This window comes from Scomber scombrus, chromosome 14, assembly GCF_963691925.1.
Source record: "Scomber scombrus chromosome 14, fScoSco1.1, whole genome shotgun sequence".
NCBI classification, from domain to species: Eukaryota; Metazoa; Chordata; class Actinopteri; order Scombriformes; family Scombridae; genus Scomber; species Scomber scombrus.
The window spans coordinates 6543720-6556123 of NC_084983.1; the positions used below are offsets into that span (position 1 = coordinate 6543720).

Genomic DNA, 12404 nt, shown 5'->3' on the forward strand with positions numbered 1-12404 from the left:
TCACAGATTTAGCGCTGCTTTACTGTAACATTGTGGAACTCACGATGGACTTTTTTTTTTAAAGGATCAAAATGCAGCAGAACCACAGATATTTCCTTTTTTATTCCATTCTTTCTCCTTGCTTGTCAAAAACTGCTGCCTACATTTTACTCAGTCTAGTTATGTTGGAGTTGCAGCTAATGTAGCCTGGAGCTGCTAGCTCAAGCAGATATGTGGAGTGGGCTACAGAGGTCTGGTAACGTCTTCCTCCAGATTTATTCCAATTTTCCAACTTGTAGTCTTTAACTTGAACAAACGCTGACTCCAGTAGCATTACATGAAACTATTCATCAGACACTCCCTCTGGAGACATAGCATGCTTTATATAACCTTTTTCACATATGCAGTTGAACTCCCCAACACCTGCAAACAGACTTTGATGTGTAAAACTGTGGGAGTTTCAATCCTACACAGGGCAGAACACTTTGCATCAAATACAAAGCTGTGTTATATTATCAGCCAAACAGGATAAATACATGTACTGTGCATCCCACACTACAGTCAGTGCTGTGTTTGTGAGAAGTGGCATGTCGCTGTTAAACTGGTGATTGTGCGTTGTAATGTTTGAGGATTCTAGTGCAAATTGAATCCCTACTAGTGGTCTTAAGTAGTTTTAATTCTATTTTTGTGTGAATGGTAGATCAGTCACATTATGAACAGGTCTATACCGAAGTAATGTAATAGCAGTTTGCAAAGCCAGAACTGAATTAAAGTACAGCAGTGTTACAGTACTATACTGCTTATATACTAATCCACTGTAATAACATGCATGCTGATCAGGATCTGTAACTCAATGCTGGGGAGTAACTACATAATTTAATTACAAAATAAATGTAACTGTAATCCATTACAGGTACTGAGAAAATATGTGTAATTCAATTACAGTAACTTATGAAAATGTTGATGATTACAAAGGAGGTTACATCTGAAGTCACGCCTTCAAAAATTTGCTCAGGAGAGGGGTTGTTTCCTCATTTTTAAAATATTTAACATATTACAGTTTTTAATTCTTTGAAATCAATATTATATATATATATTATAAATATAAATAAATCATGACATGGACCTTATTTGGAACACACATGGGCTTATAAACGGTGTCACAGTACCATTTAAGTCCACGCCAGACTTTTGACTTTTTTTCATAAAATATATTTATTTTATATTCCAAAATCTACATGAATACATTTTCAAATGAGAGATAAATCTTGCTTTATAAGAAATGATCTCCCTTATAAATCATGTCAGTATCCATGAAAAACACCTGAACTTAGATTATGGTGCTTAATGGGTACACTTACCCTAACAGTTGAAAACATTTGTTAGAAAATTAGAGAAAGTAATCAAATGTAATAAGTTACATTACTTTGATTAAGTAATTGAACTAGTTACATTACTTATTACATTTTAAGGTTAGGTTACCTAGTAATGTGTAATTTATTACATTTCTAAATTAACCTTCCCAACCCTGCTGTTTCAGTTGTTAACTCTTTATGTTTCTTGTTGCAGCACGTGCCAGCAGCAGCTTCCTGCCACCCGGTGTTCCCATCACACGACAGCGCTTTGACCACATGAGGCAGAAGTTCAGAGAGTACGTCCAGGCACAGACTCTGCAAAACTGGAAGTTCTGGATCGTATCCTTATTGTGACTGTGAACCTTGCAAAGGTTAAAACATCACATCATTAAACCAAACCTAAACAAATCCTGCCAGTAAACATAGAGTAGGTCCTGGTATTGTTATATTACACCACTCTGTATAAATATTTAACAAGAATTACAATCAACGTGGACGTTGTACAAATGTAAGTACAAGACATTCATTTCAGTTTATACAAAGCACATTTTTCATTGTTTCAGTGTAATCAAGGAATAAAATAAGTGCCTGTGTGTCGCAAATGCCAGTTGCATTAAAAAAATATTATGCTAATTTAATCCATAACTCTTTCCTTAATGGTCACCTAATCCTCTGCTGCTGCCTTTAGCTTGCAGGCAAGATAGGAAGATTAAATCCCGATTTTATCATCTTTGTGTGTTGTGAAAACACCTGCAGGGCCTTTCCTTTGCTTGAATAATAAAGTGTTTTCTACAGTTCCTCGAGAGATTGTGCATTTATCTAACTGATGATATTCTAAATTAAAAACAAACTGTTTTCTAAGAGGATATTTTCTCTTTGCATTGAGTCAAAATAGCAACATTAACAACCAGAAGTGACACGTTTAGCTTCTTGTCGACTGCTGCTTCATAAAACCCCTCATTTGCAGCGTTACGACTGAAACTATTGTGAATAAATCCCATGAAAAGACCAAAACTAACAATAAACAGATTCTACTAACAGGTATGTGCAGCCAAAGCCTGATTCCTCTGTGCCAAAAACACATCAGTGATTCCACATTCACCATCCTGCTGCTGCAAATATTCACCCGTGCATCTAATGTGTATTCATATATACAGCCAAAAACTCCCAACAAATGCAATATTTACTCCCCCTTTTTTTTGGCTAAACAACTACAATGTTCAGCTGTTACAGGAAAATACTCACCATTTTTAAAACATGAAGCAATTTTAATGATTTTCATCTTAAAACAGGGTAGGGAAGTGAAAGTAATGGAAGACATATTAATGCATTCTTCGTTTTGTCCTTTATTGGGGACTTGTGGAGTAAAAGATACAGAATAACCTCCTCCTTTAACACAAGATTTTCTTGAAGGCAATTCATGAACTCTGATGTCACATTTGAATGAGTCAGATTTCTTTCCTCAACTCAGTGTCAGTTCAGTATCATCATCGAGCCACTCTTCGAGTCCTATAACGGAATGGTGTCCACCGCCAGCGTGGAGGACCTGTGTAGATCCACTCTGTCCTGGCTGGACCAACACTGCTCCCTGCCTTCTCTAAGACCCAGTGAGTCCAGCACAACTGACTTAAATCACAAAACGTGTATTCCACATGTCTCCTATCATCCTTTTTTACATTAACTGTATTTGTCATGTGTGTGTCCGCTCAGTGGTCCTGAGTTCACTCCGTCTCCTGAGTACCACCACGGCCATCCTGACAGACCCCAGCCTACTGCCAGAGCAGGCCACCCTCGCCGTCACCCAGGGCGACCCCGCTGCTGCCCTGGACCACTCCTTACAGCCCGCCACTCGGGACAATATACACCCCATGTGACTGTGATGAACAGACTCAGTGGAAAACCCGCCTGTGAGAGCCTGTGGAATGATTAAAAAAAAAAAAAAAAAAGACTCATCAACACTCAGCTCCGAGACTTTTAATAACGCATAATCACATTTCAATAAAACTCACCGGCTGCAAAAAGAATGTACCCCCCCCCCCCCCCAAAAAAAAAAAAAAAATCATAGGAACTACATGTGATCTATGCTTAAATTCTGACCGAGGTAAAACATACATGTAATATACACTTGTTATTATTTCTAAGCTTCAGAATCATATTTTGGTTAAAAGCAGTGAGCGGAAGGAGGTGTCAGTCACTGCGACTGTGATGTATTGCTTAATTTTCTGTTGAAATAATTCGGTAACATTAGTTGACAAATCCATTTATTCTCATTTCCTTTGACATCTCAGGTCATGTTTTGTGTGTTTAATATATTTTTGCCTTCAATTACTGTCAATTACCCAATGAAATATGTCCTAATACAAGTCACACTTGTCTTATGCTGTATTACACACCAATAGGTAAAGAAAAAAACATTTTTATATGGCAGGGGTTATTTCAGGATATAATATGGAGCCGTTTACAAAGTGGAGTCTGCGGACTACCAGAGGTCCTAGAAGGTGGTCCTAAGGGTGCCCAGTAAAAATGAAAGATAGTTACATTATGCAATTATCTACTCATTATATGAGAATGTGTAAAGGCGGCTGCTTTGATTAGAGATTTTTTATTTGTGCTATTTTACACTAAATCCTAACAAGAAACATCTCAGGGTCACCTTAGAATAAGGGCAAAAGCTCACTAAACCTGATGTTATGTGAAAAGCCAATGCAAGTGATTAATTAAGAGTAAAACACTGTGTGCAGTTTACAGAAGTACAATATCTCTCAATTTGGTGATAGACCTTTTTCACAGCAGGAAAAGCACAGATGTTACTAATATTGTTAATGATGCCTTTTTTTCTACTCGAGTGTCCCAGTAAGCCATGAAAGTGTGACAGTGAGTCAGCATGCACAGCACCAGAACCCTAAAACTGAAGCAGCTAAGGGAATTCAGCCATCATTAATTTAAAGATCCCCTCCAGTCATGTTTCAAGTCATATAAAAATACTCTGCTTGGAATAATAATGTGTGTCCAATATGGTTTTTCTATAGAAAATGTGCAATTGATTTAAAATATCATCATCTCCTTCTCTTGAATGATCGGGAACCTATAAATATGTTGTTGTTGTTTTTTTCACTTAAAAAGATTGACTGCTGTATGCAAGATGTCGTCACATGTCACACTTGGGAAAGTTGCCTGTTGGACCAGGATTGACTTTCAAACTAGTTTCATTGTCACAAATCATGTTCATGCTTTAAACTCAGATATAAGGTGAACACAGAGAAACTCTCCACTTTCAGTAGGTGAATTTAACTCTGCACATACATCATTCTGCACAGTGAAGCTCAAACATCCAATTGGAGGAACAAGAAGAAAAACACATTTTTGAGTGAGTGAGCGAGTAATTATTGATTGCCTGTGCTTTTCCTACTGTGTCATGTCAGCATACACTCAACGGCCACTTCATTAGATACACCCCTGCAATCTAATTCAATCCAATACAATAGCTCTGCCATAAATTTTCTGTTTTTGTTGACATTGTCAAAAAGGTGATAATTATACTTTATGTATATAAATAACGTCATAGTGGGTGGTGGTGGTGTACTGGGGTGAATGTTATTGAATGGTGTTCCTAATATTTTGCCCCCTCATGTATGTTAATGGAGTGGACAAAATATTAGGAATACCACTCAGTATAATGCACATTAATGCACCACCAATCACCCACTATGACCTCAATAATAAACATAAAGTAGAAGTATCACCTTATTGTCAATGTCAACAAAAACTGAAAATGTACAAGCTACATTAATGTAGAATTTAAAGCAGATTCGTTATACTGGATTTTAATTAGATTGCACTGGTGTACCTAATAAAGAGGCCAGTGAGTATATATGACTTCAAAATGATACAAAAATTTAACTGTAGCATTCACTTAAGAAAACAACTTTCACAAAGGAGACAAATTTAAGGGTGGGGGGGATCCCTGCGCTAGGTGACGCTATCCTAGTGCACTTAACTCCATGTGGTTTCCCTGCAGCTGGCGCACCTCCGCTCCGACAGGGGGCGCTGTGCTGCAGGCCGGCCGTAGAAGCGCAGTGTGTGGGGGGTTTTGTTCCCGGAGCTCCGCGGTGCGCTGTCCACTTCAGCACCACAAGCCGAGAGGAGGCAGCGAGGAGGGGGACACAAGCCGCGGCTCAACATCAGCACCAGCACCGACTTGAGTCCAAAAATACTGAACAATACCCGCTTATATCTGCTGGAGACGCCCGCTCCTCCGAGACAGAAGACTGCAGAGAAGGTAAGAGTTTGAAAAAGAAGCTCAAATAGGATCAAGTTGGTGGTAGGCAGGGATAATAACGGCATCACTGAAGAAGAAGCAGCAGCTCCCCTTCCCTTTCCTGGTTCATAAATACTGTATGAACGCATTAAGACGCTGTTTACGTTAGCTTGTTGTCCTGTCTGTGTGGTTTAATAGGGGAGGAAGAGTATGGACAGTGTGAGTAAAGCGCTGCGTGGACACCGTGTTTGTGCTGGCAGCCTCTCCTCTCCTCTCCTCGCTTTGCAGATGGTGGTGTTTTATAACTTGTCGATTTCCGTCGCTGCACTGTGGCCAGCTGCCGTTTCTTTATCCCCTCCAACCCCCCTCCACCCTCCCCTCCTGTCCAAGCCTGCGGGACATGTAATATCGCTGTCACCGGGATATTGTTTCCATTAGTGCAAAATTGTAGGGGCGTATTTGTGTGGTTTAAACCGCCTCCACTCAGTTTACATCCCGACGAATCAGCAGGAATATGTTTGTGCTGCTGCTGCTCTCACCTAAACATGTAGCTCATGGTTATCTGACACTCAAAGAAGCACGCATTAGAGCTGGCTTATGTTTACATATGTGGTTTAATCATCAGCTGGATGGTCTTGGTATTGATTGGTAGTGTTTTTGTAAAAAAAAAAAAAAAAAAAAAAAAAAAGCTGTATTATTATATCCAGTTTTATCATTAAGTAGATCCTTTAAAATCTGATCTGTTTTTAATGACTCACAGACATTATTCTCTTATTATCTACTTATACAGTCACTGGCCACTTCATTAGGTACACCAGTGCAATCTATTTCAATCCAATACAACAGATCTGCTTTAAATTCTACTTTTATGAAGCTTTTTTGAAGCCGTTTTTGTTGACATTGTCAGAAAGGTGATAATTCTACTTTATGTTTATTATTGAGATCACAGTGGGTGATGGTGGTGTATTAGGGTGCATTAAATTGAGTGGTGTTCCTAATATTTTGTCCACCCCATTAACATACATGAGGGTTGCAAACCATTAGGAGCACCAGTCAATGTAATGCACCTCAGTATGCCACCACCACTTAGCACAACCTCAGTAATAAACATAACTTGAAAAATTGAAAGCAGATCTGTTGTATTGGATTGAATTAGATTGCACAGGTGTACCTAATAAAGTGACCGGTGTACTCTAATTGGCAGGGTTCACTTGGTGTCATTTTAGTAATAATGTGTAGATCCTTTAAAAATGGCATCTGCTTTCTTTTTTTTAATGACTCACAGACACATTATTTAGATGATGCAGATGATCTATTTATAATTGTCAGGGTTCACTCGGTGTCATTTTATTAACAATGTGTGAATCCTATGAGTGTTGGGTGAGCTAAAAGTGTCAGGTCTCTCGAGCAGCCGAAACTGTGAATTGTTGGTAAATATTTCCTGATGCACAAAACTGCTCCGAGGGAATATTTACAGCCTCTGATTCACTTCAAATACAGAAAAAGAAACAGAAGATCTGGTAGATTATTGACTTGTTTTTTTTTAAAGATAAAAAAACATTGATTGAACTTCTTTGCTGTGATGCTTCTGCAGTGTCTCCAGGCTGGAAATCCCTCCAAGAAACAACTGTATTCATTCATTTTATAATATGTAATATATAATATAACAGAAATTTAAAGCAAAATGTAATATTCTGTTTGAGGTCAAACATAACCAGTGCTGGTATTATAAGCTGCGGCTTCAGCCTGCTGGAAAAAACCTTCAAGTTGTGTCCTTCAAGTATCTTCCTCTTTTTTCATATCTTTATATAAAGTATGAATTTATATATGCAGGCAGAAAAATAAATTCTAAATTCATGTCATGTCATGTCATTAGAGGACGATAACAAGAGGGGATGGTAACTCATTAGATTCCACAGAGTAAATCCCTGTAGAGAGGGGGGCTCAGTTTTAAACCCTGTTACGAGCTCTGGTCTGTCTCCTAATGAATGAATTTATATTGTGTCACAAAATATTGATATCAGAGCTGGGAAACTCAGTTCATTAATGCATTAGTTGATTCACAGACACTATTTTGATCATCAACTTGTCAGCTTCTCAGATGTGAGAATTTTCTGCTTTATTTCACTCTTAACAATTTTTTCCTCCTTTTTGGATTGTTGGTCAAGTCATTTGAACGCACCACACTTGATGTTTGGGTAATTTCAACTGTTTTTTAATTCATAACCCAACCACTCCATCGATGATTTGAGGAAAATACACTGCAGATAATCACTAGCCGCAGTCCAGAGCTGATGACAAACACCCGCAAATCCGCTGTGTCGTTGTAAATTGCGTGATGAGACACAGCTGCGTTGACAAAATTCACAAATGCTTACTGCAGCTCGGCCGACATAGCAAATTTGGAACTTGTCGGGGCCTCGGTCCTCGTGAGCACGTCTTGAATCGGTAATCAGCGCTCGGTTTGTGACACACTGCTCGGGTTAAAAAGGAAAAGGCAGCAGGAGAGGTGCGAGCGACAGGGGCCGGCTACAGCGCGGACCAAATACTCAGCTGCGTGGGACTCGGGGGCCCAACTGTGCTAACTAAATAAAATAATAATAAAAAATAGAGAGTGTATCTTGGAAAGCAGTCTTCCATTTTGTCACAGTGCTGTTGCTGCTGCTGCTGCTGCTGCTGCTGCTGCTGCTGCTGGTACTGGTGGTGGTGAGATAGGCCAGGTGAGGTAAGAGGCTGATAGAGGGGATTAGCTTCTATTAGGATGTGGCTGCTCATAGATGTGCGAGAGAAATGTCAATCACTCCAGCTATATCTGTCTCTCTCTGCCTCTTCCTCCACAAAAGCATCTGTGTAGTGCTCACCCTGCACTCACATTATCCCTAGATTGAGCAGTGATACCCCCCCCCCCCCACACACACACCCCCCCTCCGCTCCTCCACCACCACCACCACCACCACCCCCACCACCCCTCTCCTCATCCGTCCCTCGTCACCTCAAGCGGCCAGTGTCAGCTCACGCCCCCCTGCACGCTTCTCTCCTCTTCATCCCGCCGGCAGCAGACACACACTCCTCCTCCTCCTCCTCCTCCTGTCCTACTTCCATCTTCTTCGGCTCTCCTGAAGGGCGAAGCCGCTGTCGGCGGAGGAGCCTCGATGGGCGCGGGGGGGGTTCAGTTTGATTGAGGGGTGGAGGGGTGGGTGAAAGGCAGCTTCTTTTTTTATTTTAAGCTCAAGTGTTTCAGGCAAGTAGCATTTACCAAGTGTCAAAGCGTAATAGCCAGATGTCGTCTCTTAATGTGGTCTGATTGTGTGTATAAAAAGAAACACACACACACACATACATACAAATTGCTACAATGTTAGAGCACAGCAGGGGTGTCTCTGCTTATTCAAAGACAGCGATGCCAGATAGACTCAGATCTGCAAGAAACAGGAAAATCAGCCTGATATATTAGCGTTTGATTCTCCTTGAATGTGCTCTCCAGCCTGCTGGGTGAGGACTGTAGCACGGCCAGGCTGTATGCTTTCACTGCAGGTGGTCCTTCCTTTATGTTTTATGTAAAAGGCCCGTCGGTCTGTCTCAAATCCAAATCCCCCTTAGGGGCGTAGACCTTAGTCATAGAGTCAGGTTGTACTTCTGTATGTTTCAGTGTGGAGTGGATGTGAAGCGTCCTTTTAGGATTCGTGTGATATTTTTGCGATCATGGTGGTCAGCGGAGGAAGTTGAACCCCTTCTCTCCATGTATTACAGAGATATTTGATACATTTCATACTAAAAAAAAAATCTAAGTCAAATTGAATCACTTAGATTTGTAGCACATATTGGTCTTTAAATTATTTGAGTGTTTTTGTTTGTTTTTGGAGTTTTTTTCCACCCATCCCACCATTACTAGCTCTATTTTTGTGTGTTCATGATTGACGGTTGAGATAATGACTAACTGTAAGTGACCTCTTTCAGATGCATGAACAAAGCAAATAAGCGTGTGTTATTATAACCAAGATCCTGAATATCCCTCTTTACTGTAACTAAGAGAAAATGAACAATAGGAATGTACAGAAAATCCAATTAAACTTGACTGGAGAGGCCTGCCTGTCAACAACATGGACATAAAGCCCGATTAGAAATTGGATGGAGGAAGGTTGAACGATCTAGAAAGCCTGAGATATTTCATTTATCATAATAATGCTTGTTTTTTAAATTACATCTTTTATACAGTTTTTTACTAGCTTTAGCTTAAAAATAAGATCAAAACAAGTCTAATAGAAATAAAAGCGTGGTCACTGAGGTGTCCTTGAGCAAAGTCCTTGACCCAGATTAGATCAGACTGTGGTTGTACTGGGCAGCTGCCAAGTATGAATGTGTAACTGTATGAATGAATGATTTATGAGTGCACAGACTGAAAAAAGTACCAAAATAACCAAAAAGCAGTTGAAAAACACCCCAAATCTTTTAAATAGGTTGAAACTAATGCAGCAATTTATTATAAAATGTATTTTTCTGCACATTATTGTGATTCAGCTCCTTCCAGGCACCACCGGAAAACATCCCGAGGCTGTAACCTTCCAACCATCTCGCACTCCAAGAATAATCAGCAGCTGATAGAGATCAATACTCTGGCTCTGCGCTCCACACACTGGCTACGAGTCCTTGAGAGGCCCCCCTTTGCCGCTGTGTTGTCGCAGTCTTCCTAACCTAAACCTCCACGGTCCAATCGCAGGCACAATGCAGCACAATCCCCCCCCCCTCTCTCTCTTAAGGTTACCTGAGATGAATTATCTCTATTAGCGAATCCACGCACCCCACCACTACCACACCACCACCCGCTCCACAGGGCTTCTCAGCAGGGGCCTGTGTCACAGCGCTAAGGATGACAAAATAGCATACCACTCTTCTCTGTGTTAAAGCGCATCCATTTTTAATCCTGCTCCTTTGAATGCACAGACACACACACACACACATACAAAAAACAGGCACACACACGCACTTGCTGGCTGATTCTTCTTGGAGTTTTCTCGTGATGTTTGATCCCATTGCTCACAATTTTGCAGTAGAACGCAAATATCATTGTGAGTGTTTTGTTTCCCCCAATTTTATTTATATTGTATTATATATTTCCAGTGCTCGGTGAAGCAATACCCACCTCACCGCAGGAGGTTGTATTATTATTTTTGTTCCATTCAGCATCCCTCTGAGATGAAGGCAGCTCACACTGCAACCATAACAAATATTAGAGGTGTGAAAGCGTGACTCATCTCGATAACCAAATCAGACTGAATCTCTTGTACGCCGACAAAAGATGCAGAGAAGAAGCAGGATGCCGTACGTCTGTTCAGAGCACTTCTCCTCTCTCCTCGCACTCCACATTCAGAGGTGATTAAGTTCTTCTTTCGATAGTTTGAGTCTGAATTCAGTCGGTCTGTAACGTAACTTCAGGTTCGAGGTCAGCCTCCTTACGGCGGAGAGCGTTTAAGCTACTCGGAAGATCAAGAGAACGCCTGCTTCATCTTCTGATCAAAGGGAGCTTAGCCCCAGATTCATCCTCATCAAGAAGTAGAAAAACATTAGATAACATTTAGATCAAGGGCCGAAACTGAATAATTCAACCCAACTTTTTTTCTTCTTTTTTTAAATTTTTGTGGGTTTGAGTGTGTGTGTGTTTGAATGAACTTTGTCCTCTGCGTGCCAATATTTGTTAAATAACACAATGTTTTATTCATCATTTTCCTCAGATCTATTATTACTAAATTAAGCATTAATAATACTAATGACAATACTAAACTTGTGCTGCACTTTGCATTCATAGATCCATTTAAAGCTGCATGATCTCCTGTACCAGACAGATGTGTTTCCTGACAGATGTGGAGTTTGTGTGTAAGTGTGTGGGTTTAAGTGTGTGTTTTTTGGGCGATAGACAGGTGATTTAAAAAAGGAGGGGAAAAAAAGCACATGAAACCACATTATTGAAGTCAAACAGTCATGAGAAACGGCCACGCTCTTTTTGAGCCAGGGCCCGTTTGAAGCTGTCACCCAGTTACTGCTCAAAGGCCACTGTTTGACGGCTTGTTAGCCATCTTTGGACTCTCTCTCTCTCTCTCTCTCTCTCTCTCTCTCTCTCTCTCTCTCTCTCTCTCTCTCTCTCTCTCTCTCTCTCTCTCTCTCTCTCTCTCTCTCTCTCTCTCTCTCTCTGTGTGTGTGTGTGGTACTGTCCCCTAGGGATCCCCTTCCTCTACTCCCACTGACTTCAGAGGTGCTTTGAAGTTCCTCCTCAGAGGAGAGGTGAAGGGGAGGGAAGAGAGAGAGACAGAGAGAGTGAGAGAGAGATGAGCGAGAGAAACTGAGACAAAGAGGGATAGAAGGGGGGAGGGATGAAAACAGTGAAAAATGCTTCATTTTTATTCCCGTGCTCATCGCTGAGACTTCTCCTTCACTATTTGAAAATGAAGTCATAGGCTGCACGTCGCGTCTGACATGACAAAGCGGCGGCGGCGTTGTCGAGGTAACATAAAAATCACAGAGAGAGAGAGAGAGAGAGAGAGTGATGGGGCGACGTGGGGGAGAGTTCTCCGTGTTAGGAATTTACAGCATATTAGGATGGTCTTGTAGCTGCTCTCGGTCAGCTCATGAATAATGGAGGGGATCAGTGTCTGGTTCCATCAGGTGATCTCGGTGTACTTTTCAGGAGCGCCGTGTGTGTTTACGTGCGTGTGTGTGTGTGTGTGTGCAAGAAGAATGGAGAGGTGCAACGAGAGCAGCTGCTGCGACCAACACACCCTCAATACAAAACCATCTGCCATGCTGACTCCAGAGAACTA

At 41.0% G+C, this 12404-nt stretch overlaps 2 protein-coding genes across 2 annotated transcripts in view; both read left to right on the plus strand.

Annotated features, from left to right (window-relative positions):
- Positions 1-4084, plus strand: part of LOC133994535 (carbohydrate-responsive element-binding protein) — a 19131-nt gene extending 15047 nt beyond the window's left edge. The window contains 4 exon segments of the mRNA XM_062433821.1: positions 1510-1576; positions 1578-1673; positions 2812-2941; positions 3045-4084. Coding sequence (XP_062289805.1) covers positions 1510-1576; positions 1578-1673; positions 2812-2941; positions 3045-3208 — 457 coding nt within the window. The 3' untranslated portion in view covers positions 3209-4084.
- A 1413-nt stretch (positions 4085-5497) lies between these two features.
- Positions 5498-12404, plus strand: part of srrm3 (serine/arginine repetitive matrix 3) — a 72908-nt gene continuing 66001 nt past the window's right edge. Inside the window, exon 1 of the mRNA XM_062433343.1 lies at positions 5498-5613. The gene's annotated coding sequence lies outside the window, so the exon portion shown is untranslated. The remainder of the gene's footprint in view (positions 5614-12404) is intronic.